General features: G+C 56.0%; 2 protein-coding genes across 6 annotated transcripts in view; one reads left to right on the top strand and one right to left on the bottom strand.

Annotated features, from left to right (window-relative positions):
* Window positions 1-499: 499 nt before the first annotated feature.
* trim47 (tripartite motif containing 47) lies at window positions 500-4,408 on the top strand. The gene is made up of 8 exons (XM_003971338.3): window positions 500-737; window positions 1,048-1,259; window positions 1,707-1,752; window positions 1,861-1,956; window positions 2,033-2,257; window positions 2,452-2,474; window positions 2,550-2,671; window positions 2,788-4,408. Exons 1-8 carry the CDS (start codon window positions 555-557, stop codon window positions 3,318-3,320), a joined length of 1,440 nt encoding a protein of 479 aa, XP_003971387.1. The 5' UTR covers window positions 500-554; the 3' UTR covers window positions 3,321-4,408.
* A 357-nt stretch (window positions 4,409-4,765) lies between these two features.
* LOC101062597 (tripartite motif-containing protein 3-like) overlaps window positions 4,766-21,029 on the bottom strand; it is a 19,787-nt gene continuing 3,523 nt past the window's right edge. For 2 of the 5 annotated variants that reach the window (XM_029848984.1, XM_029848983.1), the window contains 16 exons: window positions 11,792-11,958; window positions 10,347-10,476; window positions 9,996-10,106; window positions 9,760-9,911; window positions 9,467-9,647; window positions 9,294-9,395; window positions 9,079-9,177; window positions 8,775-8,927; window positions 8,296-8,674; window positions 8,109-8,212; window positions 7,873-8,040; window positions 7,622-7,790; window positions 7,401-7,442; window positions 6,982-7,052; window positions 6,764-6,904; window positions 4,766-6,477 (listed from right to left, as the gene is read on the bottom strand). In XM_029848984.1, the coding sequence (XP_029704844.1) occupies window positions 6,325-6,477; window positions 6,764-6,904; window positions 6,982-7,052; window positions 7,401-7,442; window positions 7,622-7,790; window positions 7,873-8,040; window positions 8,109-8,212; window positions 8,296-8,674; window positions 8,775-8,927; window positions 9,079-9,177; window positions 9,294-9,395; window positions 9,467-9,647; window positions 9,760-9,911; window positions 9,996-10,106; window positions 10,347-10,476; window positions 11,792-11,937 (2,301 nt within the window). In that variant the 5' untranslated portion in view covers window positions 11,938-11,958 and the 3' untranslated portion in view covers window positions 4,766-6,324. Of the gene's footprint in view, window positions 6,478-6,763; window positions 6,905-6,981; window positions 7,053-7,400; window positions 7,443-7,621; window positions 7,791-7,872; window positions 8,041-8,108; window positions 8,213-8,295; window positions 8,675-8,774; window positions 8,928-9,078; window positions 9,178-9,293; window positions 9,396-9,466; window positions 9,648-9,759; window positions 9,912-9,995; window positions 10,107-10,346; window positions 10,477-11,791; window positions 11,959-13,217; window positions 13,237-13,677; window positions 13,831-21,029 lie in introns of those variants that run through there. The other 3 variants (XM_029848982.1, XM_029848985.1, XM_029848986.1) reach the window with 3 other exon arrangements.

Here is a 21,029-nt window from a genome sequence, read left to right as displayed (position 1 = left end):
ACACATGGTGATTAATCACAATGAATTGTAAAGCCTATGAAAGCGCTTGAGTCTCTCAACTGCTCATTTAAACTACTGCTGACGGTTTACGCCATACACGCGTCCCACATAACAGCCTTACATAAATGCTATACAACATTAACGTGTACTTTCATCCAATCTAAAATTGAATATCAGCACACTGGACACCCCAGCGTTTAAGAAGAAACAAGTCAGTCAGGCAGAAAGTCAACATAGGATAAAAGGTCAAAGGCGTGTGTTTGCTACAGCAGACCTTTAAATAAAAATGAGACCATGAGAGGAAAGCATAACTAAATAGAACTATTCGTTCATTAATCTCCATTTTTACACCGAATTATGTTCAGAAAAGTCCATTTTTAGTGTTTGTTTACAAAAATCGAGTGAGGGCGGGAAATGAGCGCGAGGCGCGGAGAGAACGCGTCTGATTGGTCGAAGCGGAATATGACGTAGCATAAATGGGCTCGTGGGCCGGGCTTGTTCCGCCTTCACTTCCTGTGGCGGAAGCGTCGCTCTGCGTGTCGGTTGTGGGTAAAATGGCGGCCGGCGGATCCTCCCGTGAGGAGCTGAGGAAGGAGCTCACATGTGCCATTTGTTTGGACTATTTCAAGGATCCGGTCATCCTGAAATGCGGCCACAGCTTCTGCCGCTTCTGCATCTCGCTGCACTGGGATGAAAATGGCGATGACTACGGCTACCAGTGTCCTCACTGCCGAACGGTAACGAGTTCGATGTCTCCGGCCGCACTTTCACCGCGGCCCCGCCGTCTGCTCCGTGGTGCGGAGCCGCACGCCTTTTTTACCCTGTTGCGCAGTTAATAATCGCGATCGATGTCGCCGGTCACGCATTTGGTTTCGCTGGCACCGGCGATGGCGGCCACGCGAGCAGAAAATCACCTTTTCGCCACAATTAACGTCTAATTTCCCAACAGTTTGGTAGCCATTGCACTGCAGAGGGAATCAACATGTGCGCAATGTCGGATTCTGCTGTGTTGCAAATGAACACGAGTCCAACTTTCTGTTGTCTCAGGTGTTCAACAAGAAGAGTTACACCAAGAACTACCTGGTGCAGAACCTCATCGCTAAGCTGGATGATCTGGACTGTCTGGACTCCAGTCCTCAGCAGGCGAAGGCTGTTAAAGTGGATGGAAAGTGTGAGCAGCACGGAGAAGAGCTGAAACTCTACTGCCAGACTGACAAGAGGCCCATCTGTGTGGTTTGCTGTGAATCCAGGGCACACAGGTGGGTTAGTTGGTCCCCATCTGGGGAAAAGCTCCCCTCCGCTACAGCAGTGTTTATTCCTGCTTTCTCATTAGTTATGCCAGTTAAATGTTGCAGGAAATGGGAAATTCTCTCTCTTACTGTTTGAAATCTAAGCTTGGGGGGTGAAGGCAGGTCGGCTGGATGAGTCGCCAGGGTTGTGGTTTGGTGCCTTGCTCGAGGGTACCTCGGCAGCGCTCTGAAGGTGTTCTGGTACCTTCCCCTACCACCAGAACACCTTCCGTGTTGTCTGCCCTGGGGCTGGAACCAGGAACCCTCGGCTGCAGCCCATTACGCCTGTCTGTGATTTATGCGTAACGTAGAGGATACAACGGTTATGATGGTTTCCACGACAACACTCTCGGAGAGGAGCTGAATCTTACTATGAATTTCCGAGAAGAGAACCCACTAGTGTTCCGTCTCTTTCAGACACCACGATATCGCACCGAGTTCAGAGGTTATGAATGACATGAAGGTCAGTCTGCCTTCCCATGACCTCCGCATGACCTCTGCATGACCTCCGCTCTAACCGTCCGTTCTGTCGTCGGATGTGAAGAGTTAAAGTGACGTGTTTTTACAACAGATGGAGATGAAAATGAAGCTCATGGAGCTCAACTGGCAGAAGTCTCGTTATCTGAAGATCATAACGGCTGACGAGTGCACCAGAAGTGAAGTGAGGGTGGGTGGAGCTCACACCGATGCTTCTGTCTGAGCTGCCTGCTGCTTCAACCCCAAATCTCTGCTCTGGTCTCCAGTCGAAGAAGCAGAGCCTGAAGGAGAAGGTGGAGGCCGACGTGGGAGCCTTGGTCCAGTTCCTCCTGGATGAGAGGGACTCCCTGCTGGAGAGCCTGGATGCTGAGGAGGTGGCAGCCATGGCGGTCATAGAGGACAACCTGAAGACGGTGGAGATGAATGTCAAAGCTGTGGACAAGGCCGTCGCCGACATCAACAAGCACATGAGTGGGAAGACCAGCTTTGAGGTCAGTCTGAAAGCTCTTCGATGTCTGCCAGTCTGACCTGTTCTTGGCCCCTGATTCTGTTGGGAATCAGGGTTCTGTTGGCATCAGCTTGGTTCTGGATACAAACGCTAAATGAAAGCGAAACGAGCCCCCGTCGGTCACGCCGTTGTGATGCACGTTGATGGTGTCACTGACCACATGCTTTGTGTCCACAGAGCCTGTCCGAGACCTTTAACGAGTAAGTCGGCTTGCTAACGCTCAGGGATGCTAACGAGGAGCTTTGAGCGTGTTGTTGACGTGTGTTTCCGCCCAGGGTGGTCCACTGCACGCCCTTCGCCTCCGTTGAGAGGGTGAACTGTCAGACTGTGTTCCTGGACACTGCGGGGCCCTTCCAGCTCATCATGTGGAAGAAGATGATGCACGTGCTGCACACCAGTGAGTTCTGGACGGGGGCCGTTCTTCTCGGTTTCCTCGTCTCTCGTGCTCCTGCTGTCAACATCTGCATCCGCCCCGTCGGCACCACGCTAACGCCTCCTTATCTTGCTGTGCAGTGCCTCAGAACCTCACCTTGGACCCAGATACCGCCCACCCCAACCTGTTCATCTCGGATTTTGACACCAAAGTGGAGGAGGGCCGCATCCGTAGCCAGGACCTGCCGGACCCGCCGGCCCGCTTCACCCGTTTCTGCGGGGTCCTGGCCACGGCCCAGTACTCCAGCGGGCAGCACTACTGGGAGGTGGACGTGAAGGACAAAGGCGTGTGGTACCTGGGGGTGACGACGGTGTCCAGCAACAGGAAGGGCTTCGTCAGCCTCGCTCCCTCCGAGGGCTACTGGAGCATCTGCCTGCAGGACCGCTTGTACGCCAACGGGGAGCACGGGCGCATCCCCATCGCCGACTACTGGAACTCCCCCCGCGTGGGCGTCTACCTGGATTACGACCAGGGCCGTCTCAGTTTCTGTGACGCCGTGACCATGAGGAGACTCTACATGTTCGACACGTGCTTCGATGAGCCCGTGTACCCGTTCTTCAGCCCGGGGAAGAACGACCCGGGCAGCCGGCTGCAGATCTGCCACTATTACTGAGCCGGAAGCTTTGGCCGGCGTGGGTTTAACTCACAGACCAGTTTAGTTCCTGGTGCTGAGCTCCTGGTGGTTCCTGTCTTACTGATGTTGGAAAATAAGCTTTGTACAGCCCAAGAAACACCAACCGTCACTCTGTTGCTATGAGGAGTTAAAATGTTCTTATTCCAGGTTGAACAGAGACACACACTGTAGGCTCACCCCCCCCCCCCACCCCGGCCGCTCACCCCCTGACCTCTGACCCTGGTCACAGGGTCGGGGCTCCCCCCTGACCCTGCCACCAGGGGTCGGGGTTCACCCCCCTGACCTCTGACCCTGCCACCAGGGGTCGGGGCTCCCCCCTGACCTCTGACCCTGCCACCAGGGTCGGGGGGGTGAGGGTTGGACAGGTGCTAAACTCTTGATCACTGTCAGCGTTCCTGTGTCGGCCGTGTCCCGTTTTTACTGACATCGCTGCTCTGCTGGCTGGTTTTGCCCCTGATGGGGGTCGTGCTGGTTGAGGTTCCCTCATTAGTACTGGATCGGGTCGTTAGCTCTGTTAATATTTTATCCATTTTTAAACTTTTTTTTTTTTTTTTTTTTTTAAAGCATTTTTATAATGGCCAAACTGTCGGACCCATATTTGGATTATTAGATGATCTGGAGCGCCTGCCCGGCGCCCTCCCCGGCACCTGCCCGGCCCTGCTCGGCCCGTCTGGACCACGACAGAAGGCTTAAGACTTTTTTCTTTCCTCATTATTCTTATCTTTTTAAACATTCCATTTAATGTGCTTTTATTTCCCCCCAGAATCGTATGTTCTATTTATTCCTTGTAAACTGTTGTGAAAGCTTTAGGACTCTAATCTTGCCGTTCTCCTCCGCTGGCTCAGTGGGATGTTTTCTACCGTGGCGTCGCCGTGGTGACTGTTGCATATCCAAGCACGTGATGCCTGCAGCTTAGCTTTTATTATTATTATTATTATTTTGGTCTAATGTTGTAAACCTCACAATCCTCATAAGCTGCTGCGTTTCTTCCACGTCTCCAGTTTTAGGTCCCCCCCCCACTGTGAATGTTTGACTTCTCCTTCTTGTGATTAAAGGAATGAAGCATCGCTGGGTTTTGATTCCAAACAGAACCGCCTAAAGCAGGTTGTCTCCAGGGTTCCGAGCCCAAGACTCGAGGCGCTGCTGATTCAGAACGTTGTGGGACTGTTTATCACCCCCCCCCCCCCCCCCAAGCTGTGACTCAGTTCCTCTGGGTTTTAATAAAGGGACGTGATGAACACGAGCGCCTTCAGTCTCACTCTCTTCCCTTCCTGCATCTTGGAAATGCTGCTTATTCCAAACGGGAGTTCGCTCGCATCAGCAGGTCTGAGGCCTCCGGTCCACCCGGAACCCTGGTCCCACGCAGGTACCGCCATGTTGGACTGGGTTTCAGCGTTTAAAAAAGAGGCAGATGTGCACAACAGTTCATAGAGCTGCTCTTTAATATGTACAGTCACACCTTTGCCACGGTTACATAAATGTGGGCGTGGCCTCCGACGTGTTGCTGCGTCCTTGAAAATGTGCTTCAGATAAAACAAACGCAGATGGAGGCAGCTGAAGCTTCTGGTTCACAGGATGTGCAAATGGGAAGACGGTACATGAAGTCCACCACGTCTGGTCCAAAACGGGTGAGAACCTTCGTGTGGGCTGACCTTTGCCCCCTCACAGCAGGCCAGGGACAGAACAGACTCCATGATAAAGGTGCTTGTGTCAGCTACAATAATTATATAATTATAATACACGGTACATGTTTATGCTAAATGACAACTATCCACAGGCATATATTACTCTCAAACTATAGAACTCTCCTATATTTGGATTCTGTGCAACGTTAAACAGCTTTCAACATTTGGCAGAAAAAACGATGCAGACGAGGGGTTGGCGTCAGCGCTACGCGTTTCAAGGCCTCTGTGCACGGGCGGCTGGCAGAGGACGCAGCCCCAACGCAACAATTAGAAACACCCCCCCCAACAAATTATGTAGAAAATAAGTCATCTGAAGATTAAAAACAAAGTCAATTATTTGTTCCACTTAGCATTTTAGCAACTTAGCATGACCTTCAGTCCAGTGTTGAAATTCTAAACTCTTGAATCCGGGAGCACGCACGCACGCACGCACGGTGAAATAACGTGGACGCCGAATCCATTGTTACATCTAAATATGCATGTGTTGGACTACCAAGCTGCAGACATGAACAGACGAGTGTGAGTCACACCAGTAAGACCAGTACTTGGTTAATGGGGGAAACCAGAGCTGCTACTGATGAGATCAAGAAACTTGTGCTCTTGGATACAAAATGAAAAGGTCCTAATGTAAAATCGAATCATCCTGGCAAGAATGTCCACCTGCCGCGACCTCTTGACCTCAGTGACCTCTGGGTGTTTGATAACAACTCTGCTGCTTGAATCAGTTGTGACTGACGTGAAACCTGGTGTCTGAGCAGATGGACTCAGATTTAGAGAGGATCCAAGCAAACACCCCATAATCCTGCTCCCTCCCTGCTGCCATGTAGTGAGACACATGTAGGACTGAGACGCTGCACAGAGGCTCTATTTTCAGGGATTTAGCGGTTTTTCTGTCCAGCGGAGGACAGTCGGTGCTGAGGTTCCACACGTGCAGAGGAGTTCCACAGGGCTGGCGGCACAGACCAGGACGGCGTCTGAGAAGCTCGTCACTGCACCCTGGCGGGGGGGGGGGGGGGGTAATGAACACAGTGTGTTGTTCGAGCTACAGGTGTATCTGTAACTGGGCCAATCATTGATAATGTTATAAGTTTGTAAACGTGGAGTCACGAGCTCTCCGGTTTCCTTCTGCAGAGGGACTGAAGGTTCTGGAGGGAGCTGAAGGTTCTGGTGGGAGCTGAAGGTTCTGGAGGGAGCTGAAGGTTCTGGTGGGAGCTGAAGGTTCTGGAGGGAGCTGGAGGGAGCTGAAGGTTCTGGAGGGAGCTGGAGCCCCTCTAAAGGACGCAGACACGTTGCTCCGTTTACTGAAGGTACCGGTAGACTTTAAAACAGTGGTTTCCAGAGTCGGCAACGGCCACGTGTCCGTCTGAGGTGAGGGCCAGGCCCTGGGGGCCGTACAAGGGGTCTGCTGAGGTGTTGATATAAGATAAGAAAGATCCGGTGCTGTCAAACACCTGGAAACGACATCGGTACATAATAAATGGACAGTTTGGACTAAAGATTAGCAGCATCTAAGAATCTCCTAAATAGAATGTACAAATGTTGCTTAATCATATTAGAAAAAATGAAATTGCAAATGAATGTGTTAAGAAACTGTGCTTCACAATTATGACCAACAGGTGGCGCAAATGTGCCTGTGACAAATCTAAAAGGTCTATTTTCCAGACGGATGGTCTCTAATTTTTAGGCTTATCTCTCGTTCCTGCTGGAATCTGGACGGAGACAAGGACGAAGTCCTGCCTGTATTCTGCTGTTGCCCCAGTCGGCGACGATGATGTTCCCGTTTGAGTCCACGGCCACTCCGGTGGGAGCGTTGAACTGGCCGTTGCCTTCGCCGTGGGAGCCAAATTTGAACAAGAACTCTCCGTCTGCGTTGTACACCTGGGATGGGACATCACACTGGATGAGAGGAACCGAACACGGCGTCTACGCACCAAAAACGTTGAGAGCTTCCTCACCTTCACGGAGTGATTGTGAAAATCAGTCACGATAATTTCGTTCTTGTTGTTCACTGCAACAAAGTGCGGGCCTGGATAAGGAGAGAGAAGAGGGTCATCCTGAAAGAACCACACAGGCCTCAGCTCCCATCACATCGGTGCCGTTAGTAGGTTGATTGGACACGAGATCGGTGTCGCCGGGCTGCAGTCACACACATTTCTGATTGATTGTGTGTTTAGATTTAGACGGCGCGACTCACGACCAGCAGAGGGCACCAGAGGTCAACAAGCAAAACAAAGGTGTTAATACTTCTCAGAGAGAATGTATTGGACTGATGATTTCAACTCTCTGAGTTCTGGGTCAGAGACACAATCAGGGAGTCAGGTTAGGATGGGGGGGGGGGCACCGCACTGAGGTCAAGGCCACACTTGGTACTTACTGAAAACTGAGCCAGATTTATTAAAATTGGGGCCGAGCTTTTCTGGATGGAAACACAAGAGGAAGAACAGAAAGAAAGAAAACGCAGGAAGTCAGAAATGAAGAGTGAGCCCAGACGAAGCAGCGCGAGTGGTCGGGTGGAGCGGGGGCGGGGGCGGGGGCCACTCTGTCTTCAACGCCTGGGGGGCGTCCTCGTCCGAGGACGGGACGCCAGCGTCTCACCTGCCAACTGCCTGTCCGCCGTCCCCCGGCCTCCAAACTTGGTCACCAGCTTCCCGTTGGACTGGAAGATGAAGACGCAGCAGGCTTTGTTGTCCACGGTGATGATGTGTCCGTTCTTGTCCACGGCCACGCCCTTCGGACCCATGAGCCGGCCGGCGCCGATCTTATTCTGGGAGGGGGGCCAACAGCACTTTAATATCCAGGAATGACCCCCCCCCCCAAGGTTTTGTTCACGGACTGGGAGACGGCACCTTAAACTTGCCCTCGGCGGAGAAGATGCTGACCCAGCGGTTGTCGTAGTCGGCCACCACGATGTCGCCGTTCACGTCCACCGTGACGCCGGTCGGCCGCTGCAGCTGTCCCGGGGAGCGCCCCCGCACGCCGAAGCGCATCTTGAACTGGCCGTCGTTGGAGAAAATCTGGAAGTCCGAGAACGAGACGGCGCTGAGCGAGACGGGTCGGGGTGGGTCTCCACCTGACCACTCACCTGGATGCACTGGTTGTTGCTGTCGGCGACCACCACCCTGCCGTTGCTGGAGGCAGAGATCCCCTGCAGGTTGGTGAACTCCCCCCTCTCCCTGCCCCGGGAACCTTGGAAACCAGCATGTGGTTAAAGCAAAGGTGAGTTTTGACGTGCTGGCGCCCGGGTGGCGCCCGGGTGGCGCCCGTCTTACCCACTCTGTAGATAAGCTCGTCCTCGATGGGGTTCTCCTTTTTCTTGGTGGTGCTGTACATGCTGGAGGGCCGCCGCACCGCCTTCTGCCGGATGTGGCCGCCGCTCCCGCTGGGGGATTTCACCCTCCTCTTCACGTCATCCGGAGACTGCGGCACGTCGGAGGGCTTGACGGCCCGCAGGCGGAAGGGGCTGCCGCGCACGTGCTGGCCGTACAGCAGCAGCGCGAAGGCGTACTCGCCCTCGGAGTGCAGCGTGTAGCCCACCTCGTACGTCCCGTTCTTGTTGTCCGATATCTCTGTGTCGGCGCCGCGGCTCCCGTCAGTCGACGTTATCTCTGCTTTGAGAACAGCGTTTCCCGTCCGCACCAACTCCCCGTCCTGCAGCGAGAGGACGGTGAGTCCGTTTCCAAGGAAACCGCACGGCTAAATCAGTGAGGACACAATGTGGAAATGAGCAAATAGCAAATCAAGGCGCTACTTTGTCCTTCGTGGTCACGGTTATGGCGTGGTGCTGCCCGGTGGCGGCGTGGCGGAGGCCCTCTCCCGTGGCCACGGAGCTGTGGGCCACAGCGGCCGTGGTGACCAGGACGCCCAGGTTCTGGATGGAACGCCGCAAACCGTCGGTCTCCACCTGAGACGGACAAAACTATCACGCCACTGGGCGACAGACGGCGCCATGAAATGTCGCCCGCGGCAACGTGAGCGGATTGTTTATGTTTATTTGACAGGGACAGAAGGAGACGGACCTCAGCGGTGACAAACACAAACCAAAGCAGAATTACCAGACAATCCAGATGTGCGTTCTGATGTGGCCTCTCGGGGAAGTCGTGGCGGGCCAGCGCCGTGACCCGCTCGCTCATCTGCTTCTGGACCAGCAGCACCTACACGTGCGTGAAACACAGCAGGGGTTGCGTCACAGCAGGGGTTGCGTCACAGCAGGGGTTGCGTCACAGCGGCGGCGACCACAAGCGCGGCGGCGGCGGCGGCGTTGACCCACCTCGGTGGCGCTGCCGTGGCTGAGGGCCTGCTCCGTGAAGCTGCAGCTGCTCTGGATGTGCTCCTTCCCCTGGAGCAGCGCTGAAAGCTGAGCCTGCAGGACCTGGAGGAGAAAGGGTCAGAGGTCAGAGGTCAGACGGGGCGCCGAGGCCAGACCTGTGAAGCAGAACCTGCCTTCTGCTTGGCGGTGCAGATGTTCTCCAGGTCCGTGACCAGGGCCGTCTTGCGCTGATGCAGCGCCCGCTCCAGCTCGTCGAACGTGCCGCTGATCTCCGCGACCGCCTCGCTCTTCCTGTCGTTCAGTTGGCGAGAGATCTCGCTCACCAGTTCGATGGCCGCCGTCAGCTGCGGGAGCCTGGAGGGCGGACACATCGCAACCATGGTGAAGACGCTCTCGTGGTGGCGGAGGGAGGAGTCTGGGCCCGATGCTGAAGCCTCGGTCTGAGGCGGCAGCATCGGGTCCTCACCTGCTGCGAATGGCGTCCAGCTGCGTCTTCAGCACGGCCTTATGCTGCTCCACCACGTCCCGCAGAGGGACGGTCTCGTGCTCCCGGTGCTCGCCCTCGGTGCAGTCCAGACACATGGCCGTCTCACAGGACTCGCAGTAGAACTCCATCACCTGCAGAGGGAGACAAAGCGTCCGAAAATGCTCGGCGGGGGTGACCAGAGGGTAACAGGAGCGTCTGGGGGGGGGGGGTCCTACCTTCCCCTCGTGGTTCGGGCAGCAGAGCGGCTTTCCGGCGGCGGCTGCACTGACTGACTCCAGGACGCTGCAGGCTTCTGGACGCGAACACTCGGAATCTCGTTGAAGAACCTAAAGATTTCTGACTTCAGTTGGATGGATTTTAAGAATTACCCACACGAACCAAAGACCGCGGCTAAAACACAAGCTAACAGGAAATGCAGTTAAGAAAGATAAGTGGAGAGAGGAAGAGACAGACAGCAAAATACACGATGAGAAAGAGATGAAGACAGTTGAAACACACCTTATCGCACGTCCCTCATATTCTATTAAATCTGCTGTGTTACAAGTCTTAAAGCGAGGCATCCAAACCTCCATGAGATTGGTGATGAAGAAGTTGTTCTGCAGAGCACAGACTCCTTTCTCAGGCAGGATGGACGTCTGTCGACAGACTGGACACGAGAGGGTCAGAGACTCCGGGGGGATGTAGTTCTGGAGACAGCTGGAGGAAAAGGTTCAGGACAGGAAGTGAGAGTCTGACGAGGAGCGTCCACGCAGCGCTTCCTCCTGTTTGAGAGCAGCGCTGCTGTCGTAGCCGGTGCAGGACGAGTGTGAATCACCGTCAGTTCAAAGGAGCCTCGGGAGCACGTGCACGCTCCGGAGCTCAGTGAGAGTCTCTGACAACGTGCTCAGCTGGGCAGAGAAACAAAGAGACGGAAGACTTCTGCCAAAAGGACGTGCTGGGGTGCGGTACATATGTTCCTGATTCTGTGTGTGTGTGTGTGTGTGTGTGTGTGTGAGTAACAAAATATTAATATTCTACCAGCAATGTGGGGGCCATTTTGCATGGCCTCATAATTTGAAAGAACTGGTTGAGGTTTAAAACATGGTTTCAAGCTGGAGGTTGGGCCCAGGTTGAGGGTCCGGGGGTTAGCTAGGATGGTTAGGGTTAGCATAGCGAGATGATAGCCTATGAACGTCCGCACACAGATAGAATCACATGAATGTGTGTATACGCTCCAGAGATTGTTCCCTCTGCATAACTCTGCTGATCAATTTAGACAATTTTAAGCTGAGCCCAAATGCGGCTGCACCCCCAGGACCTGTTGTAGGAATCCTGGAGCTGAATCTGTTGTTGCTAATATAGCTTCCTGTGCTACCCCAGAGGGGCTTAATGCAGCCGTCACGCGGCTCTGTGTCGACCTACTGCTGCGTCAGCACTGCTGAGGGTTGAATAAATGTTCCCAATTTATCTCAAAATGAGCCTGAAGGTCACATGTTGGGAGTTCCTCCGCCTGCTTTATGTGGAATTCTGGTTGCACAATCGTGCGGCTCCAACAGTTCTGGTGACAGACGACCCAGTAAGATGGAGGCAAAACTAAGGCACGATATCACTGAAAACAACACAGTGGGCTCGGCCAGCTTTTTTCCCTCGTTGATCCCTAAAATCCAGGAACCCATCAAGTATTAAAACATCTGTCTGGTAACATCATGCGTAGCTCCAGACAAAAATCTGTTCGCCTCAGCAGGACTCCAACCACATGCCGGCCAGTTAAACCAGGGATTAGACTGCCTCTCTGAGGCCCCGCCCCTCTTGTTTGGGGTTCCAGCGGCCGTCCTGATGCTCATCTCAGAGGAGCTAACGAGCAGCGTCAAAGCTGTGGGCGTCCCCGTGCACGACGGTGTGTGAACAGAAGCAGAATTCCTCAGCAACAGGGAGATAAGGAAGGGCAGGAGGTCCCTGAGAGGCGCCGTCGGACCTGCTCCAGTGTGTGTTTGGCTCGTTTGGACAACGGTCTTGAGCGGCTGTGACTCACCTCTCGCAGAAGGTGTGCAGACAGGGCAGGACCTTGGGGTTCCGGTAGTGATCCAGGCAGATGCTACACACCAGAAACTGCTTGTCTATCTGACGCACCACGGGGCTGGTGCGCCCGGCGTCGTGCTTCGCCATGGCGGAGGACATTCAGAGCCGAAAGGACTGGACCTGCATTGAGACGAAGGGGGGGACAAATGTGCTGAGCGTCACTTTAAGGCCTGGGAACGCTCAGCACACCGGGTCCAGCAGGTGCCAGGAACCAAAGCGAACAAAGCACTTTAATTCCTTGATTAGTCCTAAAGCTGGGCCATTGTTAGGCAGCTGCTTCTGGGTCAACACCAGAACAGAAAGCAGAAAAACCAGTACGGCCAAGGAGGGGAAAAACCTTCAGATGAAACCTTAAAAAGGCAACAGAAGGGATTATATTTGATCATCAAAGGTGAAATCAGCTGTTTGGCTGCTTCACGTTTCACATTCAACATCCCAGAAAAGTTACATTATTTACAAAGTTACATTACAATAACTGCAAATCCTCTAAAGCTGATTCTGCATTGGTCTGTTCTGTCAGTGTTCCGTGAGCACAGCGATCCCGTGTGTTATTACTGTGTTATTACTAGCTTAGCAACACGACCCAGCGGGCTCGGCCCGCGTTCATGCTCACAACACCAGAACCACACAGAACCGGAGCCTTCAGCCCTGCTAACAAGGACCAAATACCCTTTTTAACCTCCAAGTTGCCAACAGGCTCCAGCAATAGTCACAATTATTCAGATTATTATTTGGCGCCCCCAGCTGGACATTTTCAGAACTGACAAGGCCCCTCCACACACACGCGCGCGCGCACACGCGCACACACATCCCATTGATAATCGTCACCCTGCTGCACATCTGCCGCTGCTGGATGTGATATGGCTCCCAAGCCCCAGTCCTGCTGTGAGTTGCCCCCCCAGTCTGAGGATCCAACGAGACCCGGGGGGGTCACTTCTGCTGCCTGAACGCTTTTAAAAGAACACGAATTATAACTAAAGGCACCAACCACGCGCCGTGTTCCAAACACACTATTTACACTCCGGACAGGAACCGTCCGGTCCGTCTAAATTTAGACGCGTATTAGTGGGAATGCGAGGAAGCGATGACAGGGGAACTAAAATAAGACCGTGCTGCACGTGGCCTCCGCTGGTTGATGGTTCGGATCCGCAGCCTCGAGGCAACGTTTCCGCTGAAGAACCGGGCCGTAAAGAACCGTCCGAGTCCATCATCTACAGTGTTTTGGTCCCTTTTCTTTCACGTTAGAACATGAAACGGTCCAACAGACTCGTGGAGTCGTGCGTGCGTTCATCCATAAGAGGCGAGCGTGCGCGTGAGCCGACCCTAACCAAACACTCCTGTGCGCGCTCCACGACACCTGGATCAGCTGACCCGCTCACCTGACAGATTCGGACTGAGATCGAACCGAACCCGGGCAGCATTTCTGACAGCTCGCTTCACAAACGTGCGTTTTCATCACCGGTACGTGCGCAACACGCACGCTGCGCGCTACCGGGTCATCGTGCAGCGTGCGTGTCTGTGGCTGCATGTTTGTGTGAAACAGCGCGCGGCACTGAGCGACCTCGTGCACAATGAGGCTCTTCACTGAGGGCTGAGCACAAAAGTCAGTGTTTGCTCGTGCGCGTCAACTGTGGCGCGCCCTGACACTCAGAGGAGGCTGGCCCAAACGAACCGAGACCCGGAATTCTTCCCCCCAGTACAACAGGAGACGGGTTCGGTCAGGAAAAGGTGGATCCAGAAGAAGCTGAACCAGACTGGGACCGAGCTCGACCAGCTGATCAGAACTCACGCACGCACGCATGTGGAAAAACACGGTGATGACAGGAAAAAGACACCTACTGTCACGAGCGGGGGGTCGACCAGTCCAGAAGGCTCCGTGTCCAGTCACACACGCGCGCACACGCGCACACACGCCTACTGTCCATCCCCTGCGCTCCTCTGACCACTCTTCCTTCTTCTCTCCCCGCCCGTGTGAGGACGACAACAGAGGGCGGCCCGTGCGCTGCAGCCCCCCCCCACCGTCCGTGCGTGTTCCGGCGGGGGCTGCTGGGGTCCCTCCCACCGTCCGGGCCCATTGGCTGGGGGCGGGGGGGCGGGTTGCGTCATGGCTCAGCCATCCAGCGGCCAGAGAACCAGAACAGGAAGAAAGTTCGAACACCCGCACACGACGCTCTAATCCCGCTTTTCTGTTCTCTCCTGAGCAAACGAGTCCTCTTTTGTTATGGTGTCGAATTAAGGTATTCACACACGCACGCACACGCACGCACGCACAAGCAAATTAGTTATGTAATCCATGATGTCACCTTTTAAAAATGCACCACATGTGCCCTTTCAGTTGACATTATAGCACCACGTTACACATGTTCTGGGATTTAAAAACGCCCAAAATCTAAAAAAGGGGATTAGAAGTTGGAGTTTTTAAGCAAAATATCTTATTACAGGATGATTCTTGCACCCAATCCCTTAAACGCTGGTCAGAGATTAATTTGCAGCACCGGGTGATGATTCTCTAACAAAAACATCACTCTGAGACTTAATCCGGGCGGATTGAATTACGGCACCTCTCCCCCCCATCCCGAGCTCCCGGTCCCCCCCCCCCCCCCCCCCCATCCCGAGCTTCCGGTTCCCTCCCCCCCATCCCGAGTTCTCTCCCCTCGACGCCCACGCACACCTTTGGAAAAAACCCAACAAATCTCATCATCCAGAACTGGTCCAGACCGCCGAGGGTGCAACAGGAAGTGAAGGATGAGAGGATGAAAACACAAGTCAGGGGTGACGGATGGCGTCTGCTGCCTCCCGTGAGACTTTAAATGGTGAAAGGTTGTGTGTTGAGGACACAACACACTCGACTGAACGTGGGGGGGGGGGGGGGCAATAAACCGGGATTATGTCATAATTAGGTGACAGGTTGTTGAAACCTAAAAAAACCAGTCCCCAAACATAAAGGCACCAATCATTCATATACGATGCGTTCGCTGTCCCGGTTAATATCGCCACTCCTGCTCTGTGGTGGAAGAAAGAAAATCCAGAACCGTTCTGGAAGTTCAGTAACTTCTGATCTCGCACAAGAGGAGGAGGCCCCGGTGCCCCGGGTGAGAGGAGCCCGGGTGAGAGGAGCCCGGGTGAGAGGAGCCCGGGTGAGAGGAGCCAGGGTGAGAGGAGCCAGGGTGAGAGGAGCCCGGGTGAGAGGAGCCAGGGTGAGAGGAGCCCGGGTGAGAGGAGCCAGGGTGAGAGGAGCCAGGGTGAGAGGAGCCCGGGTGAGAGGAGCCAGGGTGAGAGGAGCCCGGGTGAGAGGAGCCAGGGTGAGAGGAGCCCGGGTGAGAGGAGCCCGGGTGAGAGGAGCCAGGGTGAGAGGAGCCCGGGTGAGAGGAGCCAGGGTGAGAGGGGGTGAGAGGAGCCAGGGTGAGAGGGGGTGAGAGGAGCCCGGGTGAGAGGAGCCAGGGTGAGAGGAGCCAGGGTTAGAGGAGCCAGGGTGAGAGGAGCCAGAGTGAGAGGAGCCCGGGTGAGAGGAGCCAGAGTGAGAGGAGCCAGGGTTAGAGGAGCCAGAGTGAGAGGAGCCTGGGTGAGAGGAGCCAGAGTGAGAGGAGCCAGGGTGAGAGGAGCCCGGGTGAGAGGAGCCAGAGTGAGAGGAGCCAGAGTGAGAGGAGCCCGGGTGAGAGGAGCCAGAGTGAGAGGAGCCAGGGTGAGAGGAGCCCGGGTGAGAGGAGCCAGGGTGAGAGGAGCCAGGGTGAGAGGAGCCCGGGTGAGAGGAGCCAGGGTGAGAGGAGCCAGGGTGAGAGGAGCCCGGGTGAGAGGAGCCCGGGTGAGAGGAGCCAGGGTGAGAGGAGCCCGGGTGAGAGGAGCCAGGGTGAGAGGGGGTGAGAGGAGCCCGGGTGAGAGGAGCCAGGGTGAGAGGAGCCAGAGTGAGAGGAGCCAGGGTGAGAGGAGCCAGAGTGAGAGGAGCCAGAGTGAGAGGAGCCAGGGTGAGAGGAGCCCGGGTGAGAGGAGCCAGGGTGAGAGGAGCCCGGGTGAGAGGAGCCCGGGTGAGAGGAGCCAGAGTGAGAGGAGCCAGGGTGAGAGGAGCCCGGGTGAGAGGAGCCAGGGTTAGAGGAGCCAGGGTGAGAGGAGCCAGAGTGAGAGGAGCCCGGGTGAGAGGAGCCAGAGTGAGAGGAGCCAGGGTTAGAGGAGCCAGAGTGAGAGGAGCCTGGGTGAGAGGAGCCAGAGTGAGAGGAGCCAGGGTGAGAGGAGCCCGGGTGAGAGGAGCCAGAGTGAGAGGAGCCAGAGTGAGAGGAGCCCGGGTGAGAGGAGCCAGAGTGAGAGGAGCCAGGGTGAGAGGAGCCCGGGTGAGAGGAGCCAGGGTGAGAGGAGCCAGGGTGAGAGGAGCCCGGGTGAGAGGAGCCAGGGTGAGAGGAGCCAGGGTGAGAGGAGCCCGGGTGAGAGGAGCCCGGGTGAGAGGAGCCAGGGTGAGAGGAGCCCGGGTGAGAGGAGCCAGGGTGAGAGGGGGTGAGAGGAGCCCGGGTGAGAGGAGCCAGGGTGAGAGGAGCCAGAGTGAGAGGAGCCAGGGTGAGAGGAGCCAGAGTGAGAGGAGCCAGAGTGAGAGGAGCCAGGGTGAGAGGAGCCCGGGTGAGAGGAGCCAGGGTGAGAGGAGCCCGGGTGAGAGGAGCCCGGGTGAGAGGAGCCAGAGTGAGAGGAGCCAGGGTGAGAGGAGCCCGGGTGAGAGGAGCCAGGGTGAGAGGAGCCCGGGTGAGAGGAGCCCGGGTGAGAGGAGCCAGGGTGAGAGGAGCCAGGGTGAGAGGGGGTGAGAGGAGCCCGGGTGAGAGGAGCCAGGGTGAGAGGAGCCAGGGTTAGAGGAGCCAGAGTGAGAGGAGCCAGGGTGAGAGGAGCCAGAGTGAGAGGAGCCCGGGTGAGAGGAGCCAGAGTGAGAGGAGCCAGGGTTAGAGGAGCCAGAGTGAGAGGAGCCAGAGTGAGAGGAGCCCGGGTGAGAGGAGCCAGAGTGAGAGGAGCCAGGGTGAGAGGAGCCCGGGTGAGAGGAGCCAGGGTGAGAGGAGCCCGGGTGAGAGGAGCCCGGGTGAGAGGAGCCCGGGTGAGAGGAGCCCGGGTGAGAGGAGCCAGGGTGAGAGGAGCCCGGGTGAGAGGAGCCAGGGTGAGAGGAGCCAGGGTGAGAGGAGCCCGGGTGAGAGGAGCCAGGGTGAGAGGAGCCCGGGTGAGAGGAGCCCGGGTGAGAGGAGCCAGGGTGAGAGGAGCCAGGGTTAGAGGAGCCAGAGTGAGAGGAGCCAGGGTGAGAGGAGCCCGGGTGAGAGGAGCCAGGGTGAGAGGAGCCCGGGTGAGAGGAGCCCGGGTGAGAGGAGCCAGAGTGAGAGGAGCCAGGGTGAGAGGAGCCCGGGTGAGAGGAGCCCGGGTGAGAGGAGCCAGGGTGAGAGGAGCCAGGGTTAGAGGAGCCAGAGTGAGAGGAGCCAGGGTGAGAGGAGCCCGGGTGAGAGGAGCCCGGGTGAGAGGAGCCAGAGTGAGAGGAGCCAGAGTGAGAGGAGCCAGGGTGAGAGGAGCCAGGGTGAGAGGGGGTGAGAGGAGCCAGGGTGAGAGGGGGTGAGAGGAGCCCGGGTGAGAGGAGCCAGGGTGAGAGGAGCCAGGGTGAGAGGAGCCCGGGTGAGAGGAGCCAGGGTGAGAGGAGCCAGGGTGAGAGGAGCCCGGGTGAGAGGAGCCAGGGTGAGAGGAGCCCGGGTGAGAGGAGCCCGGGTGAGAGGAGCCAGGGTGAGAGGAGCCAGGGTGAGAGGAGCCCGGGTGAGAGGAGCCCGGGGAATATCCGGTCTCCAGAGCCCCAAACTCTGGTGCCCGATTGTGTAACAGTTTGAGCTCAAGATCATGGTCAGTGCCAGTTCAGCGGTCAGGAAATTCCTCTGATCCGTGTTGGAATCTTCTGAAGCCAGAGAGAGCTGATGTCCGACGCCACTCAGGAGCGTCGCTGCCGCACAGAAACAGGCGGGTTTCTAAATATCAATTTAATATCTTCTGATAAGAAGTCTGGATTGTTTTATAGTCGTTCCAGATTTAATGATCCCGCTGAATCTAAACCCTGAATCTAACCTCACCTTAAAGCTAAAATGTCCCCACTTGTGAAATGGGTATACTGGTCCCCACTAGGTGGCAAAAACACACACTCTAATCGGTCCTCATAAACCTATAAAAGCAGTGGCATGCACCCTCTTCTACGTCACGCCTGTCAGTGCTCTGGCAGCGTGGTCCCATCCCGAGGGCCCGAAGCTCCACGAACGTATACTTCTATATATAGAGCTCTCAGTTCTCATCCCTTTCACATCACTGGCAGCACGTGCTCCCCGCTGCACGCACGCACGAACACACACACACACACACACACACACCTCAGATGAACATAGTAATGACTCAGAAGGACGCAAAAACTATTACAAAAAGATGTGCGTCGTGTCCTTGCAGTGCACGTGCAGTTACCACCTATAGCGCCTGCATCAGCGAGCCGAACCCCGATGATGGCAGGGAACGTGAGGAGGACAGTGCACGCAGGAAGGAGCGAGGGCGCTCCGGGCTTGTGACGCTCCAGCTGCCGTGCACACCTGAGGGGGAGCAGGTGTGCACGGCTGCACGGCGAGCTGCACGTCACGCGCAGCCTCAACCAAGAACGTCCTGCAATGACAAGTGTCCCTGAGTGAAGATAAGGAGGGATAGCGCGACTCTAACCCTCTCGCACGAGCGTTTCCGTCCTCGCCCTGTCGCACGAGCGTTTCCGTCCTCACCCTGTCGCACGAGCGTTTCCGTCCTCACCCTCTCGCACGAGCGTTTCCGTCCTCACCCTCTGGCACGAGCGTTTCCGTCCTCACCCTGTCGCACGAGCGTTTCCGTCCTCACCCTCTGGCACGAGCGTTTCCGTCCTCACCCTGTCGCACGAGCATTTCCGTCCTCACCCTCTGGCACGAGCGTTTCCGTCCTCACCCTGTCGCACGAGCGTTTCCGTCCTCACCCTGTCGCACGAGCGTTTCCGTCCTCACCCTGTCGCACGAGCATTTCCGTCCTCACCCTCTGGCACGAGCGTTTCCGTCCTCACCCTCTCGCACGAGCGTTTCCGTCCTCACCCTCTGGCACGAGCGTTTCCGTCCTCACCCTCTCGCACGAGCGTTTCCGTCCTCACCCTCTCGCACGAGCGTTTCCGTCCTCACCCTCTGGCACGAGCGTTTCCGTCCTCACCCTCTCGCACGAGCGTTTCCGTCCTCACCCTCTGGCACGAGCGTTTCCGTCCTCACCCTCTCACACGAGCGTTTCCGTCCTCGCCCTCTCGCACGAGCGTTTCCGTCCTCGCCCTCTCGCACGAGCGTTTCCGTCCTCGCCCTCTCGCACGAGTGCCGTTCCTGGCAGATATCAGAGCATCAAGCCTTGAGAAGATGAATCAGCAGCGCTTTTAAACGCGACGCCTGCGTAACTGTCACAAACCCTCACTATGAGCAACAAAGAGGCCCTTTAAACCCGCTCTGCTCCTATTTGCTCCGAATCCTCGGACCACAAACCCTCAGTCCTGCGCGCGTGAAGCCGAATCAACACGATTCCCGACGGGCAGTTTGGGAATAAACTCTTCATCTCTATTAAACATGCAGCATGTGTAAATATCTGGAGGTTCAGGGCGAGTCCTGCATGACGAGGCCCCCCAGCCTCTCCAGCCTCTCCAGCCCCCCAGCCTCTCCAGCCCCCCAGCCTCTCCAGCCCCCCAGCCTCTCCAGCCTCTCCAGCCTCTCCAGCCTCTCCAGCCTCTCCAGCCTCTCCAGCCTCTCCAGCACAGAGACTCATATCAGGGAACGAGGAGCATGTGCCACAGGGTGGAGGAGCTGATCCTGAAATAATTTGTTTCTTTAAATAACTGAGGGAGCGCGCCCCATCAGCTCGCCGTGCATTAACACACGGGCACGGCAGGAACCTTTGTGGAGCACCTGTTTGCCGTCGCCTGCAGGCTCCTGAGGAGGTTCTTGCTGCTCGGTGAGCGGCTCCAGAACTGCTGCAGCATTGGTCAGTGAATCAAACCAAAGGATCAATTTGGTTTACCGAATTTACCGAAGATGATCACAAATTCCAACATTTGCTCAGCTGCTTCATAGGTCGGCGGATTTCTGTCAAACTCTGCACATCGACCGGGGAGCGAGGAGACCCTCAGGCTGAAGGGCGGAAGGGGGTGCGGTCCGTCGTGACGCTCCACGTGCACAGAGAGGCGATAATGTGCTCACACCTTCAAACGCACGGATGCTGTGGCAGATGACAAACATCCAGCAGGGGGCGCTGCCTGACACACAGCTGAAATTATCCAAGGATCCAAGCCGAAGTGGACAGGAATGTTAGCCGGGAACGCCTGTATCGACATATGAATGCACAGATCAGGCACGGCGGGCGCGCACGTTCATCTGTTTACCAAGACTCGGCGGTCCCCATGAGTGAAAGATCATTTGTTGTCATTCCCTGGAGTCTGATTAAAGCTGATTACCAGTTTAACAGCTTTTGATCCGAGAACAACTTTCAGGCTCAGATTTGAGGATGATGAGGATGTTTCAGCTTCATCTCGTGATGTAAGACAGCAAAACCAGATTGAAATGTGAAATTCCATCATCTGGATCTGGCCGACCAGCATCCAGGGAGCGTCTGGGGCCAAAGGACCCTGGACACAGCGAGAAGGTCAAAGTATGGCGACTCGCCAGCGGCGGGATTTGAACCCTTCACATCAAAATGAATCAAGCCTGGATCCTGCACCTAGTTCTGATGACCCAGCTGAAAGGCCACCACCATCTCAGGGGGTGTGGCCACTGGATCACGCCACTCCCGCGTTCATCATCAGCCTCATTTGATGCATTTTTTCAGATCTTTGCGTTGCGGTGGAAACGCTGACCTCAGATCAGCAGACACACGCTGGACAGAGCGGCGTCCTCCAGGAGGCAACAGCGCCGGGGGGCGAGCAAGGCGCCGCTCCAGCAGAACCGAAGCATCGATGTTACACTAAGATTAGCAGCAGGTTGGTTTTACAAACCCTCCCGGTGAACCAAGGTAGTTGTCTGTGTCACAGAACCTGGGAGAACTCTGACCCGGAAGCTTGAGAAGCTACACAGAAAAGTGTCAAATGACCCAAAAGGCTCCTTTGGACACAACCTTTGGCTTTGACCAGGAACGTTTGATTGCTGACATCACTCGAGGCAGCGCTATTAATGAGC

Source organism: Takifugu rubripes, chromosome 15 (assembly GCF_901000725.2).
Source record: "Takifugu rubripes chromosome 15, fTakRub1.2, whole genome shotgun sequence".
Lineage (NCBI taxonomy): Eukaryota > Metazoa > Chordata > Actinopteri > Tetraodontiformes > Tetraodontidae > Takifugu > Takifugu rubripes.
This window is presented reverse-complemented; position numbering and strand designations above follow the sequence as displayed.

Coding starts and splice junctions, on each gene's coding strand:
- trim47 (XM_003971338.3), top strand. CDS start 555: ATGGCGGCCGGCGGATCCTCCCGTGAGGAGCTGAGGAAGGAGCTCACA. Junction 1,753..1,860: donor AGGTTATGAATGACATGAAG/GTCAGTCTGCCT, acceptor TTTTTACAACAG/ATGGAGATGAAAATGAAGCT. Junction 2,672..2,787: donor GATGCACGTGCTGCACACCA/GTGAGTTCTGGA, acceptor CTTGCTGTGCAG/TGCCTCAGAACCTCACCTTG.